This window comes from Hypomesus nipponensis, chromosome 17 (genome assembly GCF_054491055.1).
Source record: "Hypomesus nipponensis isolate SF chromosome 17, ASM5449105v1, whole genome shotgun sequence".
Lineage (NCBI taxonomy): Eukaryota > Metazoa > Chordata > Actinopteri > Osmeriformes > Osmeridae > Hypomesus > Hypomesus nipponensis.
The window spans coordinates 22,892,501-22,910,000 of NC_140377.1; the positions used below are offsets into that span (position 1 = coordinate 22,892,501).

Here is a 17,500-nt window from a genome sequence, read left to right on the forward strand (position 1 = left end):
GAGAGAAATTAGGTAATTTTGAGAAAGGGGAGCAGGAGGGGTGAGGGGTGATTGGTTTGAAGAGCATTTGACTATTCCACACACAAGCCGAACATGAAGACACACACACACACAGTAGAATGACCCACAGACAAGCCGAACATGAAGACACACACACACACACACAGTAGAATGACCCACAGACAAGCACAGCCAGTATGGGGACACACAGACACATGTACCTGTCTTTCAGACACACTCTGTCTTTCAGACACACTCTGTCTTTCAGACACACTCTGTCTTTCAGACACACACTGTCTTTCAGACACACTCTGTCTTTCACTGATTTCTCATTCATAAAAGTGGCAGCATGCAGGTTGAGGGCAGATGTCTGGTGTGGTCCTGCCTCTGCTCTGCTGCCCCGCCTCTGCTGCCCTGCCTCTGCTGCCTCTGCTGCCCTGCCTCTGCTGCCCCGCCTCTGCTGCCCTGCCTCTGCTGCCTCTGCTGCCCTGCCTCTGCTGCCCTGCCTCTGCTGCCCTGCACAGTCCCAAACGTCTGTCCTAAATCATCATCATTCTGCCTCAAAAAGACCAAACATCATCCTTAACCACCCACATTACCCTCTCCTCATGGCCACGTGCACACACACGCACACACACGCACATGCACACACATGCACACACGTGCACACACACACACATGCACACACACACACACACCCTCCCCTCTCTCCTGTTTCCTCTCACATTCTCTGTAAACAAAGCGGAAGGCATGAATGAGGGTTAGTGAGGGACGCGTCAACGCACACAGGAAGAAGGAACAACCAGAAAGAGAGAGAGAGAAAGAGAGAGAGAGAGCAAGATAGGGGGAGGAGAGTGGGAGAGAGATGGGGGGAGAGAGGCTCTCTGAATATGCACTCACATCATCTCTGTCAGAACCTCTTCCGATGTCTGTCGATGTTGTCTTGTGTCGCTGTCCCTCCCTCCTTCCCTCTCCCTCCTTCCCTCCTTCCCTCTCCCTCCTTCCCTCCTTCTCTCTCTCTGCCTCTCTCTGCCTCCCTCCCAGTCGTTCCCCCTCACCCTCTCTACCCTCTTCTCTCTCTGCTGCCTCTCTGCTTTCGGTGCCTTTCCCTGCTGTCGTCCAGTCTCTCCTTCCCTCCCTCTCTTCTCCCCGCTTCTCTGCCTGCATGTTGAGCGGTGCTGCTGTGAATCTACAGTACAGTGTGTGTGTATGAGAGCAAGGGGGAGAGACAGTGTGGGGGAGGGGGGTCAATGCTAACAGAAGGTGTGTGTGGTCATGTGTGTTTATGTTTATGTGTGTGTGCTTAAATGCATGTGTGTGTGTGTGTGTGTGTGCGCGCATCTATACATTTACAAAAGAAAGCTCTTTGCTTTAAATGTATACTGATGTGCATGATCTACAGCAACATTCCAGCTTTGCCAGAATGTGTGTGTGTGTTTTCATGTGTGTTCTTTGCATGTATGAGTGTGTGAATGTGTGTGTGTGTGTTTGTGAACGTGTTTGTGTGTGTGTTTGTGTGTGTGTGTGTTTGCCTCCTTGTCCCTATTTCACAGCCCGTTGCCCCAGAAGCATTCCTTTGACAGTAGGGGAGCAGCACCACACACAGGGACACTGAACACAGGAACATGACGAGGAGGAGAGGAGGAGAGGAGGAGAGGAGAGGGGGAGAGGAGGAGAGGAGGAGAGGAGGAGAGGAGAGGAGGAGAGGAGGAGAGGAGAGGAGGAGAGGAGGAGAGGGGGAGAGGAGAGGAGGAGAGGAGGAGAGGGGGAGAGGAGGAGAGGAGGAGAGGAGGAGAGGAGGAGAGGAGAGGAGGAGAGGAGGAGAGGAGAGGAGGAGAGGAGGAGAGGGGGAGAGGAGAGGAGGAGAGGAGGAGAGGAGAGGAGGAGAGGAGGAGAGGGGGAGAGGAGAGGAGGAGAGGAGGAGAGGGGGAGAGGAGGAGAGGAGGAGAGGAGGAGAGGAGGAGAGGAGGAGAGGGGAGGAGGAGAGGAGGAGAGGAGGAGAGGAGGAGAGGAGGAGAGGAGAGGAGGAGAGGAGGAGAGGAGGAGAGGAGGAGAGGAGAGGAGGAGAGGAGGAGAGGAGGAGAGGAGGAGAGGAGGAGAGGAGGAGAGGAGGAGAGGAGAGGAGGAGAGGAGGAGAGGAGGAGAGGAGGAGAGGAGGGGAGGAGGAGAGGAGGAGAGGAGGAGAGGAGGAGAGGAGGAGAGGAGGAGAGGAGGAGAGGAGGAGAGGAGGGGAGGAGGAGAGGAGGAGAGGAGAGGGGGAGAGGAGAGGGGGAGAGGAGGAGAGGAGGAGAGGAGGAGAGGAGGAGAGGAGAGGAGGAGAGGAGAGGAGGATAGGAGAGGGGGAGAGGAGGAGAGGAGGAGAGGAGGAGAGGAGGAGAGGAGAGGAGGAGAGGAGAGGAGGATAGGAGAGGGGGAGAGGAGGAGAGGAGAGGAGGATACTAGAGGGGGAGAGGAGAGGAGGAGAGGAGAGGGGGAGAGGAGGAGAGGAGGAGAGGAGAGGAAGAAACTATAGGGGGAGAGGAGGACTATACTAGACTAGGAGGATGACTATAGGATACTATAAAGCAGAACTAGTAGAGGAGGAGATTAGACGATACTGGAGGATAGGAGGAGAGGAGTATACTATAGGACTAGAGGAGGAGAGTAGGAGAGGAGGATACTAGGATAGGAGGATAGTAGGAGAGGACTGTACGACTAGACTACTATAGGATAGGGGGAGAGGACTAGAGGAGGATATGGAGGATACTATATGGAGTAGAGGAGGATACTATGAGTATGGACTATACTATAGTACTATACTATAGGACTATACTATAGGACTAGGAGGATAGGTGGATACTAGGATATGACTATAGGATGTATATACTATAGGATACTATAGGACTATACTAGTATAGGGGAATAGGAGGATACTATAGTAGGATAGGATAGGGGGAGAGGTAGAGGAGGAGACGAGAGGGGGAGAGGAGGATAGGACTAGAGGAGAGGAAGAAACTATAGGGGGAGAGGAGGAGAGGATAGGAGTATAGGAGGAGAGGAGAGGAAGAAAGGATAGGGGGAGAGGAGGAGAGGAGGAGTAGGAGGAGAGGAGGATAGGAGGATAGGAGAGGAGGAGAGGAGGAGAGGAGGAGAGGAGGAGAGGAGGAGACTATAGGAGAGGAGAGGAGGGGCGAGGAGGAAAGGAGAGGAAGAAAGGAGAGGGGGAGAGGAGGAGAGGAGAGGAGGAGAGGAGGAGAGGAGAGGAAGAAAGGAGAGGGGGAGAGGAGGAGAGGAGGAGAGGAGGAGAGGAGGAGAGGAGGAGAGGAGGAGAGGAGGAGAGGAGGAGAGGAGAGGAGGGGCGAGGAGGAAAGGAGAGAGGAGGAGAGGAGGAGAGGAGGGGAGGAGGAGAGGAGGAGAGGAGGAGAGGAGGAGAGGAGGAGAGGAGGAGAGGAGGAGAGGAGGAGAGGAGAGGAGAGGAAGAAAGGAGAGGGGGAGAGGAGGAGAGGAGGAGAGGAGGAGAGGAGGAGAGGAGGAGAGGAGGAGAGGAGGAGAGGAGGAGAGGAGGAGGAGAGGAGAGGAGGAGAGGAGGAGAGGAGGAGAGGAGGAGAGGAGGAGAGGAGAGGAGAGGAAGAAAGGAGAGGGGGAGAGGAGGAGAGGAGGAGAGGAGGAGAGGAGGAGAGGAGGAGAGGAGGAGAGGAGGAGAGGAGGAGAGGAGGAGAGGAAGAAAGGAGAGGGGGAGAGGAGGAGAGGAGGGGAGGGGCGAGGAGGAAAGGAGAGAGGAGGAGAGGAGGAGAGGAGGAGAGGAGAGGAAGAAAGGAGAGGGGGAGAGGAGGAGAGGAGAGGAGAGGAGGAGAGGAGGGGAGGGGCGAGGAGGAAAGGAGAGAGGAGGAGAGGAGGAGAGGAGGAGAGGAGAGGAAGAAAGGAGAGGGGGAGAGGAGGAGAGGAGGGGAGGGGCGAGGAGGAAAGGAGAGAGGAGGAGAGGAGGAGAGGAGGAGAGGAGGAGAGGAGGGGAGGGGCGAGGAGGAAAGGAGAGAGGAGGAGAGGAGGAGAGGAATGTGGGGACAGGAATGTAGCCAAACAGACAAGAAGGTAGGAATGCCTCTCCTCATGGAAGAACGAAGGTTAGGGTTAGGGCAAAAGGAAAAACTGAATAGAGAAAGACATTGAAAGGAGGATAATAATCCCAACAGAGGTGGAAGGTCAGGAGGTCTTTAGAGACAGAGGGCATCTCTCCTCTCCTCTTTCATGTACCAGCCACGCCACTGCGTCAACTTCAACTGTTAACTTGTCTGACTGCCATGTCATTCTTGTTCTATGGCCCAGAGAGCCGGCAGGATAACAGACCAGATGCTTCAGGAGGGGTGGAGGAAGAAGAAGAGGTGACTGTAAAAGCAGAGGAGAGGTGAGGATTGGAGAGAAGTCTGAGAAGAGGGGGAGCCGGAACAGAGCGAAAACACATGGAAATACATGGAGTGGTGTTTGCTATTTTCTCAGTTTTGTCACATATCGGCCAGTTATGACAACAGAATAATCTCCTTTGTTTATCTCCTCTCTCCTCCTCTTCCCCTCTCCTCTCCTCCTCTCCTCATCCCCCTCTCCTTCCTTCTGGAGTGCCCTTCACTCCCTGACCTCCAGATGGAGACTCCACAGGGGGAGAGGGTGATGGAGAGAAAATTAAAAAGTACAGGGGGGTTAGTGAAACGGTGATGAACAAAAAGAGAGAGGGAGGGATGGAGAGAGGGAGAGGTGCCGTGGCATCCATGCCAAGAACAGAGAGCAGAGACGGGGAGGAGGGTGGATGAATGGACACTCAGGACTTTGAACCCCGTCAGAGGGATGGTGGGGTGGAGGCAGCGACAGCAGACTGTTTAATCAGGACCTTGACAACATGTGTTGATTTCACCATGGTGCAGGTGGATCTGGGTACAGTCACTGTGAACACGTTAGTCAGTGCATTCTGAATAGTCAATCTTTGGTGTTTGCTTCCATGATGGCATGTAATGCTGTGTGTGCACGTGTGTGTGTGTGTAGGGGAGAGAGAGAGTATGCGCTCGCACTGAAGAGAGAGAGAGAGAGAGAGAGAGAGAGAGAGAGAGAGAGAGAGAGAGAGAGAGAGAGAGAGAGAGAGAGAGAGAGAGAGAGAGAGAGAGAGAGAGGGAGAGAGAGAGGGAGAGGGAGGGTACAGCAGAGAAAAAGAATGTGTTATTTACGTAAATAATCCTCTCTTTGTTCAGACCATTAGTTTGTCTCACTACTGAGTCCATCTCCATGATCACTGGTCACCATAACCAATGAGAAGCCAGTATGGAGCAGTCTGGGTTGGTGTACGCCGTGTGGAACACCTCAAAGCAGCCAATCACAGTAGATCAACCAAACAGGTCACCGTATATCACTTCGGAAGCAAATCAGTGAAAGACTGTTTAAATGTAAAAAATATTTTTCTGCTCCAATTTTTTTGCCCCAAAAATGTCTAAAATGTTTGTGCCTCAAAATGTTTCGCCCAAATTTGGACGGCCAAAAAAAATGTAAGCTAAATTCTTCTGCTTAAATGTCCTGCCTAAAAAAGTTAGGCACATTTTTGGGTCCCGAAAATATTTGAGCAAACATCTGTTTTGCTGAAAAAATTGGAATCTAAATAATTCAGATTGCAACGTTGAAAAACCAACAAATTCAGGTATGGTTTTTCAAAATCAAATATTTTTATGCTATGAATTGGTGATGTTTAAATTTCAATATTAAGTATACCATGCATTTTTTTATGAAAAACATCAGGTCCCTTATTTGCTTCCACATCACATCACCAACCAATCACAGTAGATCAAGCAACCAATCACAGTAGATCAAGCAACCAATCACAGTAGATCAAGCAACCAATCACAGTAGATCAACCTAACAATCACAGTAGATCAAGCAACCAATCACAGTAGATCAACCAACCAATCACAGTAGATCAACCAACCAATCATAGTAGATCAACCAACCAATCACAGTAGATCAACCTAACAATCACAGTAGATCAACCAACCAATCACAGTAGATCAACCTAACAATCACAGTAGATCAACCAACCTAGCCTGGCTGCCAGCCCAACTTCTCCCCGCCCTTAAAAAAATTTGGTTGGGAAGTTGGGTCTGGAGGGTCTCGTATTGGGGAACAACTACATAAAACCAGGATCTGGGCGTACCAATGAAATTGCCAGGGCGGGCTTTATACAATGATGGACAGATTATCAACAGTAACGTAATCAACAACGTCACGAAAGAGCCCTTGGGTTGAATTTGTTTTCAACAAACAACATATTACGTTGCTCTGATTGGTTGTAGGTCTATCCAATTGAGCGAAGAGGCATTTGTTTTCCAGGCTCGTTTGAAACACGCCCCGTAGTCAAAGCGCAACGGAGAGTTCTCAGACTCATATTCTGACTAGAATTATGAGTATGACAACATCAGGCTAACCCCTACAACCAATCACAGTAGATCAACCAACCAATCACAGTAGATGAACAGCTCCCTCTCTCTCACAGACCAGTCAGACAGAACACACAGCCTGGGCAGCCAACAGAAAGAACTTAGAGACCAGATGTATCCCTTAATGCAAAGTATGCGCAGATTTTCATGAATACTTGACAGCGAACTGAATTCTATCAACCATGTGAATCCCCCACAGTGTACCATAACAACAGTGTGAAGCGTTCAGTATGAGCCATGTGAAGCATCCACAGTGTATCATGAATCAGGTTATTGAATCACACGAGTCATATGAATCACGTTATGAACCATGTGAGTCATACGAATCAGGTTATGAAGCATATGAGTCATATGAATCACGTTATGAACCATGTGAGTCATTCGAATCAGGTTATGAAGCATGTGAGTCATATGAATCAGGTTATGAAGCATGTGAGTCATATGAATCAGGTTATGAACAGTGTGAGGGAGATCCCCAGGTCTTACCTGGGAGCGTCAAAGCTGTCGTAGGATCCCACAGTGTAGTGACGGAACAGTCTCTTGGCTCTCTCTCCTCGACTCTCTGCAACACACGAACACAGAGTCACTAGCATGGCTAATAGACTCTCATGACCACAGAGTCACCAGCATGGCTAACAGACTCACATGACCACAGAGTCACCAGCATGGCTAACAGACTCACATGACCACAGAGTCACCAGCATGGCTAACAGACTCACATGACCACAGAGTCACCAGCATGGCTAACAGACTCACATGACCACAGAGTCACCAGCATGGCTAACAGACTCACATGACCACAGAGTCACCAGCATGGCTAACAGAATCTCCAGACCGACTGGTGAGGAGACTTGGATACAACGATTAAAATCCTCGAAAAGTCATCTCCACTCTGCGACTCGCAGTGCAGGTAGAGGCACTGCGTGCCAGTTACTCTCTACAACCTGTGATGTTCAGTGTGTGTGTGTGTGTGTGTGTGTGTGTGTGTATGTGTGTGTGTATATTCATAGCCATGAGGTGTGAGGGAGAGGTGCGCGTACATGCGGCGTGTCGTCAGGTGTGTGTCAGAGAGAGAGAGGTGCCTTGTGCGTGTGTGTGTGTGTGTGTGTGTGAGAGAGAGGTGCGCATGTGCACATCTGTGTGTCTGTGTGCCCACGCGGTTGCGCAGTGTCCGCAGGTGAGTTTGTGAAAGAGAGAGAGGTGCCTCAGGCTCTCACCTAAGCGGCTGTCGTGGTTCCGCAGCGCCACTTCCTCCACGCAGTCGGAGGGGAACCATCCCGTCCTCCCCCTCACCGTCCCCTCCCAGAACCCCCCTTCGCCCACGCTCAACACTGGGGGGAGAGAGGGCCGCCACTGTCACTAAACAGGTACGCAACACCACAACTCACACATGTACTGACTAGTGTTTCCCAACCCTGGTCCTCAGGGACCATTGCCCTGCATGTTCTAGATGTTTCCCTGCTCCAACACACCTGATTCTAATGAATTGGTTGTTGCCAGGCTTCTGCTGAGCTTCATAACGACCATTCTTTACAATTGGGTGTGTTGGAGCAGGGAAACATCTAGAACCAGGCAGGGCAGGGGGTCCCTGAGGACCAGGGGTGAGAAAGGGAGGACTAGGGGAACTCACACATGGGGTCATGGGGTCAAGACGAGGAGGCACAGAGATGGAGGTGACTGACACACACACACACATGCAAACCCTCTACATACTCACCAAGACATACATACCTGGAGACACCTGAGACTCACTCACAAACACACACATATTCATACCTGCAGACATTGAATACAAACACACACAGAGACCTTACAGTCACGTGGGGCCACGTGGAGACACAGACAGACAGACACAGACTGTTAGGGGACAGACAACCTTGAACCACAACCTGCACAGATCTACACCAACAGACGTGTATTTTTCTGTCTCTACCTATGTGTTTCTGTTTCTGTCTCTACCTATGTGTTTCTGTTTCTGTCTCTACCTATGTGTTTCTATCTGTATCTATGTGTTTCTGTCAATGTGTTTTCTTTGACACTTTCTCCATGACATCAACCTGACAGGGACTGCAGATGAAGATGAGCCTGTCTGTCTAAACGTGGCTCCTTCACATGATGGAAGTGCTCATGGTAATTAGCATGTATCAGCCCTTCTTGAAGAAACAACCAAAAAAACGTAAAACATCAAACATTCTTCAACACAGAACACCACAACAAAGCCTACGCACCTTTGACCCGGTCTCCCTTGCTGAAGGTGATCTCTCTGTCCCCCTGGGCGGAGTGGGAGCGCGTGGCCACAAACACTCTCCCCGGCACGGCGCTGTAGAGACGACGGCGCTGCCCCGCCCCCGCCGCCCCGGCCGGGCCCCCCGCCCCCGCCGCCCCCGCCGCCACACTGCTGCCGCCGCTGACAGACCCCGGCCTGGCCAGACAAGAGCAGCACTCAGGGTACAAAACAAATGCACCCCGCCTCACGACACACCGAGCCTGCAGCCTCATCAGAGAGGAGCTCAGAGTCGCCCTCCTTCATCTCTAAGGGGACGTTGACACGTCGACGACTTCAACCAAAAACTGAAAACGTTTTATGTGGTTTGTCCGTTTGTTTACGCGACCATGTGTTACTTATGTGTAGTATGTGTTCAGTCTATAGGCACAAGCACGATCACTTCAAAACAACACGCAAGATTTCATTCATTCATTCAAAACTACAATCCACTCTGTGGAAGAATTCTTATGTGCCCAGGCGCGTGGTGTTTCTTTACAAAGTGACATCGCCAACTACTGGCCTGGCATGCACACTGCTGTTTTAAGTGTTTTTCACAGATCCATGTGTTTTCATGTGAAGGAAAAGCGTTTCAGTTTTTTTTCTGTACGTCGTAGTCGTGTAAACAAGTACCGCGTGAACAGACAGTAACGCTGGACTTAGAGATGAAGGAGGAGGTTAGTGAGGAGGAGGAGGAGGAGGCTGGTGAGGAGGAGGAGGAGGAGGCTGGTGAGGAGGAGGAGGAGGAGGCTGGTGAGGAGGAGGAGGAGGAGGCTGGTGAGGAGGAGGAGGAGGAGGCTGGTGAGGAGGAGGAGGAGGAGGCTGGTGAGGAGGAGGAGGAGGAGGCTGGTGAGGAGGAGGAGGAGGAGGTTGGTGAGGAGGAGGAGGAGGAGGTTGGTGAGGAGGAGGAGGAGGAGGCTGGTGAGGAGGAGGAGGAGGAGGTTGGTGAGGAGGAGGAGGAGGTTGGTGAGGAGGAGGAGGAGGTTGGTGAGGAGGAGGAGGAGGTTGGTGAGGAGGAGGAGGAGGAGGCTGGTGAGGAGGAGGAGGAGGAGGCTGGTGAGGAGGAGGAGGAGGAGGTTGGTGAGGAGGAGGAGGAAGAGGTTGGTGAGGAGGAGGAGGAGGAGGTTGGTGAGGAGGAGGAGGAGGTTGGTGAGGAGGAGGTTGGTGAGGAAGAGGCTAGTGAGGAGGAGGAGGAGGAGGTTGGTGAGGAGGAGGAGGTTGGTGAGGAGGAGGAGGTTGGTGAGGAGGAGGCTGGTGAGTAGGACAGTCTCACCCCTGCCTACGACTCTGTCGGCTGCGGTCTTCCTTGTCCCCCAGCCGGCCCCGGGATGGGGAGCGCGTCCTCGCCCCTCGAGGGCTGCTGGAGCTGCGCAGCGTGCCGGTGTGTTTGTACCCCTGGGAGAGGAGGGAGGGAGGGAGGGAGGGAGGGAGGGAGGGAGGGAGGGAGGGAGGGAGGGAGGGAGGGAGGGAGGGAGGGAGGGAGGGAAGGAGGGAGGGAGGGAGGGAGGGAGGGAGGGAGGGAGGGAGGGAGGGAGGGAGGGAGGGAGGGAGGGAGGGAGGGAGGGAGAGAGAGAGAGAGAGAGAGAGAGAGAGACAGGAGGGAGGGAGGGAGGGAGGGAGGGAGGGAGGGAGGGAGGGAGGGAGGGAGGGAGGGAGGGAGGGAGGGAGGGAGGGAGGGAGGGAGGGAGGGAGGGAGGGGGGTCAGCTTTGCTCTGCAGGACAGGAGGATGACAAGGCTGGGGGTGGGGAGGTGTGTGTGTGTGTGTGTGTGTTTTTGTCTACCTGCACTGAGACGATGTTTGAGCCAGGGGCGTTGGGGACAGCCATCCAGTCAGGCAGGTTCATGCTGTTGTCACTGTTGGCCCGCAGGAAGGGGTGAGGATGGGGGATGGCCAGGCTGCGGCCACTCTCTCTCCTCTGGGGGGCGTACTTGGGGGACTCCAGGAAGGGCACTGGGGTAGGGAGAGGAGGAGGAGGAGGGTGAGGGGGCGTACTGGAAGTACTTCCTGCTAATTCTTCCTTCCTGTTTTTTGTTGTCGCTATTTATGCTATGCTTCATGTTATTTTTACTGGGGTTTGTTTGCCGAAGAGGATCAAATTGCAGGTCTCTCTCCTCAGACCTCCACCTTGGGGGTGCTATCACTCTCGCTGGTCTTTTCAGAGCTGAGATCTCAGAAAGGAAGTCATTCTCATCCCTCATTGGCTCACAGAACAAATGTGACCATATAGGAGGAGAGAGGTCTGCAGTGGGACTCTTTCAGCTGCTGTTTCTCTCCATGCCTCTGCTGTAAACTGTTGCGTTGTGTGAACGTTGTGTGAATGTCGTGTGAACGTTGTGTGAATGTCGTGTGAACGTCGTGTGAACGTTGTGTGAACGTCGTGTGAACATTGTGTGAACGTCGTGTGAACGTTGTGTGAACGTTGTGTGAACGTCGACCCTGGCAGAGTCCTCCTCACCAACGGCTGTGTCGCGGTGGTTCTTGATGATCTCCCCCAGCTCAAAGTGTCCAGACATGACCGCCACCTGAAACACACATCAGGCTGTGAGGGTGTGACACACCTACACACACACACACATCCACACCCCATACACACACACCTACACACACACATCCACACCCCATACACACCCCATACACACACACCTACACACACACATCCACACCCCATACACACACACCTACACACACACACACACACTCTGTAACCCTTACAAGCAGGGCTACAGCTAGTGTGATAGCATGGTAGCTAGAAACGCTGGGCGTTCAGGAACAACATGACGACTCCAGCCGTGTGGGTTTCCCACCTGGAAGGGTGTCTGTCCGCTGCTGTTCTTGGTTTCCTTATTGGCTCCTCTGTAGAGGAGGATACGGGCACAGCTCTCCTGCGTGGAGGACAGGCTTGTTAGACAGCACAGCCCTCGATCAGGACAGCACCACACAGTGTCCACCTGGACTCTTCATCTGGAGCTTTGTTAAGCTGGGGTGTGCTGTGGTCTGCTCCTGGAGAGAGATCTGCCTGCAGGGTTACACTCGAATCTAGCTCACCCGAGTCTAGCAATGAGCTGCTTGATCAGGTGACTAGTGTTGAATGAGGTCAGATAACCATGGGTGGGCAGGTATCTCTCCAGGAGGCGGGCTGGAGGGCCCTGGGGTCTCTACAGGACAGGGACCTCTGGTTACCTTGTTGTACAGGGCACAGATGTGCAAGGCGGTGTTTCCTGAGGCATTCTGGGAAGTGGAGTCTGCCCCGTAGAAGAGAAGGTGCTCCAGGTGCTGGGAGTTACCATTCTGACAGGCCTGGAGGAGGGGAGGAGTCGGTGGGGGAGGGGGAGGGGGAAGGAGGGGGTGGGGGAGGGGGTGGGGTGGGGTAGGGAGGGGTGGGGTGGGGGAGGGAGGGGGTGGGGGTGGGGGAGGAGGAGGTGAGGGATAACAGCCAGTGAACAGTTGTAGAAAGAGGTAACTCATGGTGCAGAGATACACACACACACACACATAGACTTCAGACAGACATGGTCTTCATGGGGACATGAGGATGGAGAGAATGTTGAAATGGAGGGGGAACTACCTGATATTCTTCTGGATCATTCTGTCCTCTTCAGCCCCATGCTTGGAGGAGAGGAGGGAGGGAGGGAGGGAGGGAGGGAGGGAGGGAGGGAGGGAGGGAGGGAGGGAGGGAGGGAGGGAGGGAGGGAGGGAGGGAGGGAGGGAGGGAGGGAGGGAGGGAGGGAGGGAGGGAGGGAGGGAGGGAGGGAGGGAGGGAGGGCTGATTGGGCAGAGGGGAGATGAGGGACAGGAGAAAGACCAACATGAGGGTGAGCATGAATGATCTACACAGAGATCCACAGACGTTACAGTTACACACACACAGACACACAAACACAGACACACACACACACACAGACCCACACACACACACCTGGTGGGTCTCATCCCAACCGTTCTCGTCCCTGACCCCCAGCTTGGCTCGGTGGAACAGCAGCGTCTCGCAGCAGGAGGTGTCTCCCCCTGTCAGCACGGTGTGGTACAGCGCCGTCAGCCCCCGCCGGTCCTTGTAGTCTGGAGACGCCCCCAGGGTGAGCAGGACCTGGGGACATCACACACCTCAGCCTCACCTCCACCCTCCAGCCGACACCACACCTCAGCCTCACCTCCACCCTCCAGCCGGCACCACACCTGAGCCTCACCTCCACCCTCCAGCCGGCACCACACCTGAGCCTCACCTCCACCCTCCAGCCGGCACCACACCTGAGCCTCACCTCCACCCTCCAGCCGGCACCACACACAAGTGCTTCACCCTCAACAGTTATCAACTTGTTTTAGAAGTTGGATAAAAGGTGAATCCTTGTGAACCAGAGCAGGCGTGTTGATTTACAGCCACGTTCACCTCCAGCAGGAGGTGCAGTTCTGTCCAGCAGCTTACCAGCAGGGCGGCGTGGCCGTGGCAACGGACAGACTTGTGCAGCGGGGTGAGTCCGTCTTTGGCGCGGAAGTCGATGTGCGCCCCGCCCTGCACCAGCACGCGTATTGCCTCCCCTCCCCCTGGCTCACACTGCACCGCCAGGGACAGGGGCGTCTCTGTGGAGGAGCACAACGGACAGTCAGCACACCGCACACACACCAGGAACACTGACAACACAACACTGAACAGCATCATGGAACTCTCTCAGCATCTGTGTGGAGCCGGAGGAGTCTGGCCTCTCTGCTGCCCCCCGGTGTTCTCAGCTGGTACTGCGTCTGACGCCCCTGTGGCGGGCCGTGTTGTGTGAGAGCTGTGTTGTGACACATGCTCTGGTCCGGCTGTTCACGGCACACTCCTCTCCTGCGGTCTGCTGCCTCACAGCACAGACGCCTCCCCTGTCCAGGAGCCCCGCCTCCCCTGTCCAGGAGCCCCGCCTCCCCTGTCCAGGAGCCCCGCCTCCCCTGTCCAGGAGCCCCGCCTCCCCTGTCCAGGAGCCCCGCCTCTCCCACTCAGTCAGTCTGGCCGCCATGGGTGGGTGGGTGGTGGGAGGATGAGTGGAAGAGAGGAAGAGAGGAAGAGAGGAAGAGAGGAAGAGAGGAAAAGGGTGCAGGGTAAGGCCCAGGGTCACACACCTCCCGTGTCAGAGTCCTGGTAGTTGGGGTCAAGGCCTTTGTCTAAGAACTTGGCCATCTTGTCCACGGAGCTGGTCTGGATATAATCCAGGAACTTCTTTAAGCTGGCCTGGGGAGCAGAGAGCTTTGTTAGACAGACGCCCCGAAATCACACTCACACATCCTCAGACAAACATGCACACACGCATAAACAAGCAGTCACACACACACACACACACTGCATCAAGACATGCAACATGGACTGAGGAGTGTTGTTCCAGCCAGTGGAGCCTCAGTACCTTGGTGTGCAGCTTGGCCAGCTGCTTCTCATCCAGATTCGTCTGTTTGTACACTCTGGTCTTATAGCGAAACTAGTCAGTCACACAGGAGAGACAGGGTGAGACACAGGAAGAGAGACAGGGTGAGAGACATAAGGAGAGAGAGAGAGAGAGAGAGAGAGAGAGAGAGAAAGAGAGAGAGAGAGAGAGAGAGGGGGGGGGAAGAGAGAGAGAAACAAGGAAGAATTAATTCTGACTAGGAGAGCCTTTGTCCTCAATTCTCTCAGCTTTTGGCCTAGTTCCACCACAATGGGGTCTGCAGATTTATTGCACAGTGAGGCTTTATCTAGTTAGCTACACATAACCCCCCCCCCCTTCTCCTCCCTCTACAAGATAAAGATAAAGGCCAGAAAAACAGGCAGGCCAACCACCCTGCATCCCCAGGGTCCTAGAGAACACGGCCTACTCACGGTCCGCCCACGTCATACCTCCAAATACGGCACCCCTTTCTCAAAGGATTGTGGGTACTCGCGCAGCAGCCTCTCCTCCTCCAGGAACTTGGCGTCGTGGCCGTCGGTGGCGGGCTGGAACAGGCCGTAGTTCAGCACGTCTCTCAAGGACTCGGTCAGAGAGCACAGCACCTGCTGCTTGGCCTTCCATACGGTCGCATCCGGGTTGAACCGCAAGCATTTCTGCAGCACAGGGGAACACAACGGAACACAGGTGAACACAGGTGAACACAGGTGAACACGGGTGAAGACAGGGGAACACAGGGGAACACAGGGAACAGGAGAAGTGAGACTTGGAGCCTATCTGTAGGACAAAGTGCATCTCAAATGTTGGTATGTTTCCAGGTGTTGGGGAAGAGGGTGGTGTGTCTAGGGGTTGGGGGCTGTAGGTGATGTAAACTGTAAGGTCCTCTGAGAGCGTGTGCAGTTTCCCTTGAGAACCACAAGAGGGAGACATTGCTGTGTGGTCTGACAGGAGAGAACCCCAGACATGAGACCCACTGGCTGGACAGATGACCGTCTGATGGCCAGGGAACTGGAAGTTCTTCAGTCCTGCTTCAGCCCTGGTCCATGGAAGATGTTTCTGTGCATTCAGCAGGACAGGGTCTCCTCTTCACTTCCTGGGGCTGGAGGTTTAGTGCTTAGTGATGCATGGTGGATGATGCATGGGGGATGATGCATGGTTCATGGGAGATGATGCATGGTTCATGGTGGATGATGCATGGTGGATGATGCATGGTTCATGGGGGATGATGCATGGTTCATGGGGGATGATGCATGGTTCATGGGGGATGATGCATGGTTCATGGGAGATGATGCATGGTTCATGGGAGATGATGCATGTTTCATGGTGGATGATGCATGGTGGATGATGCATGGTTCATGGGGGATGATGCATGGTTCATGGGGGATGATGCATGGTTCATGGGAGATGATGCATGGTTCATGGGAGATGATGCATGGTTCATGGGGGATGATGCATGGTTCATGGTGGATGATGCATGGTGGATGATGCATGGTTCATGGTGGATGATGCATGGTGGATGATGCATGGTTCATGGTGGATGATGCATGGTGGATGATGCATGGTTCATGGGGGATGATGCATGGTGGATGATGCATGGTTCATGGTGGATGATGCATGGTGGATGATGCATGGTTCATGGGGGATGATGCATGGTGGATGATGCATGGTTCATGGTGGATGATGCATGGTGGATGATGCATGGTTCATGGGAGATGATGCATGGTGGATGATGCATGGTTCATGGTGGATGATGCATGGTGGATGATGCATGGTTCATGGGGGATGATGCATGGTGGATGATGCATGGTTCATGGGGGATGATGCATGGTTCATGGGGGATGATGCATGGTGGATGATGCATGGTTCATGGTGGATGATGCATGGTGGATGATGCATGGTTCATGGGGGATGATGCATGGTGGATGATGCATGGTTCATGGTGGATGATGCATGGTGGATGATGCATGGTTCATGGGGGATGATGCATGGTTCATGGGGGATGATGCATGGTTCATGGGGGATGATGCATGGTTCATGGTGGATGATGCATGGTGGATGATGCATGGTTCATGGGGGATGATGCATGGTTCATGGGGGATGATGCATGGTTCATGGGGGATGATGCATGGTTCATGGGAGATGATGCATGGTTCATGGGAGATGATGCATGGTTCATGGGGGATGATGCATGGTGGATGATGCATGGTTCATGGGGGATGATGCATGGTTCATGGGGGATGATGCATGGTTCATGGGGGATGATGCATGGTTCATGGGAGATGATGCATGGTTCATGGGAGATGATGCATGGTTCATGGGGGATGATGCATGGTTCATGGTGGATGATGCATGGTGGATGATGCATGGTTCATGGTGGATGATGCATGGTGGATGATGCATGGTTCATGGTGGATGATGCATGGTGGATGATGCATGGTTCATGGGGGATGATGCATGGTGGATGATGCATGGTTCATGGTGGATGATGCATGGTGGATGATGCATGGTTCATGGGGGATGATGCATGGTTCATGGTGGATGATGCATGGTGGATGATGCATGGTTCATGGTGGATGATGCATGGTTCATGGTGGATGATGCATGGTGGATGATGCATGGTTCATGGTGGATGATGCATGGTGGATGATGCATGGTTCATGGGGGATGATGCATGGTGGATGATGCATGGTTCATGGTGGATGATGCATGGTGGATGATGCATGGTTCATGGTGGATGATGCATGGTGGATGATGCATGGTTCATGGTGGATGATGCATGGTGGATGATGCATGGTTCATGGTGGATGATGCATGGTGGATGATGCATGGTTCATGGTGGATGATGCATGGTGGATGATGCATGGTTCATGGTGGATGATGCATGGTTCATGGGGGATGATGCATGGTTCATGGTGGGGGTCTTGACAGAGTGAAGTTGGCTTTTTCCCTGACCTTGAGGGAGCCATGTGATTGGCTGCGGAGGATGGAAGCTCTCTGAGATGGTGTTGAACACTTCCTTTTTCACTGACTCCCTTCTCTCACTCTCTCTCTCTCTCTCTCTCTCTCTCTCTCTCTCTCTCTCTCTCTCTCTCTCTCTCTCTCTCTCTCTCTCTCTCTCTCTCTCTCTCTCTCCTCTCTCTCTCTCCTCATCCCTCTCTCCCTGACGGTGCTGCCTCTCCTCCACCGGGGGATTGAGGGAGCATGAGGTTCAGGGGTGTGATAGTCCTCTCCTTTTATTCAGTCTCTCAGATTGCGCACAGCCAACCCAATCACTATGGCAACCAGTTCATTAGTGGAGCAAGCTGCTTGTTGCCATAGAAACATCCTGTGTTCCCTTGGAGACAGTGAACTATGGGATGGTGTGTGTGAGACAGCTACAGTGGGAGGGAGGGAGGGAGGGAGGGA

General features: G+C 53.5%; 1 protein-coding gene across 1 annotated transcript in view; it reads right to left on the reverse strand.

Moving 5' to 3' along the window:
- Positions 1-17,500, reverse strand: part of shank1 (SH3 and multiple ankyrin repeat domains 1) — a 45,084-nt gene that overhangs the window by 20,167 nt on the left and 7,417 nt on the right. The window contains exons 3-15 of the mRNA XM_084677676.1: positions 14,548-14,751; positions 14,081-14,152; positions 13,803-13,911; positions 13,132-13,286; positions 12,628-12,795; positions 11,892-12,008; positions 11,516-11,593; positions 11,167-11,233; positions 10,492-10,661; positions 9,983-10,104; positions 8,675-8,844; positions 7,664-7,777; positions 6,933-7,008 (exon numbers count right to left, since the gene is read on the reverse strand). Coding sequence (XP_084533802.1) covers positions 6,933-7,008; positions 7,664-7,777; positions 8,675-8,844; positions 9,983-10,104; positions 10,492-10,661; positions 11,167-11,233; positions 11,516-11,593; positions 11,892-12,008; positions 12,628-12,795; positions 13,132-13,286; positions 13,803-13,911; positions 14,081-14,152; positions 14,548-14,751 — 1,622 coding nt within the window. The remainder of the gene's footprint in view (positions 1-6,932; positions 7,009-7,663; positions 7,778-8,674; positions 8,845-9,982; positions 10,105-10,491; positions 10,662-11,166; positions 11,234-11,515; positions 11,594-11,891; positions 12,009-12,627; positions 12,796-13,131; positions 13,287-13,802; positions 13,912-14,080; positions 14,153-14,547; positions 14,752-17,500) is intronic.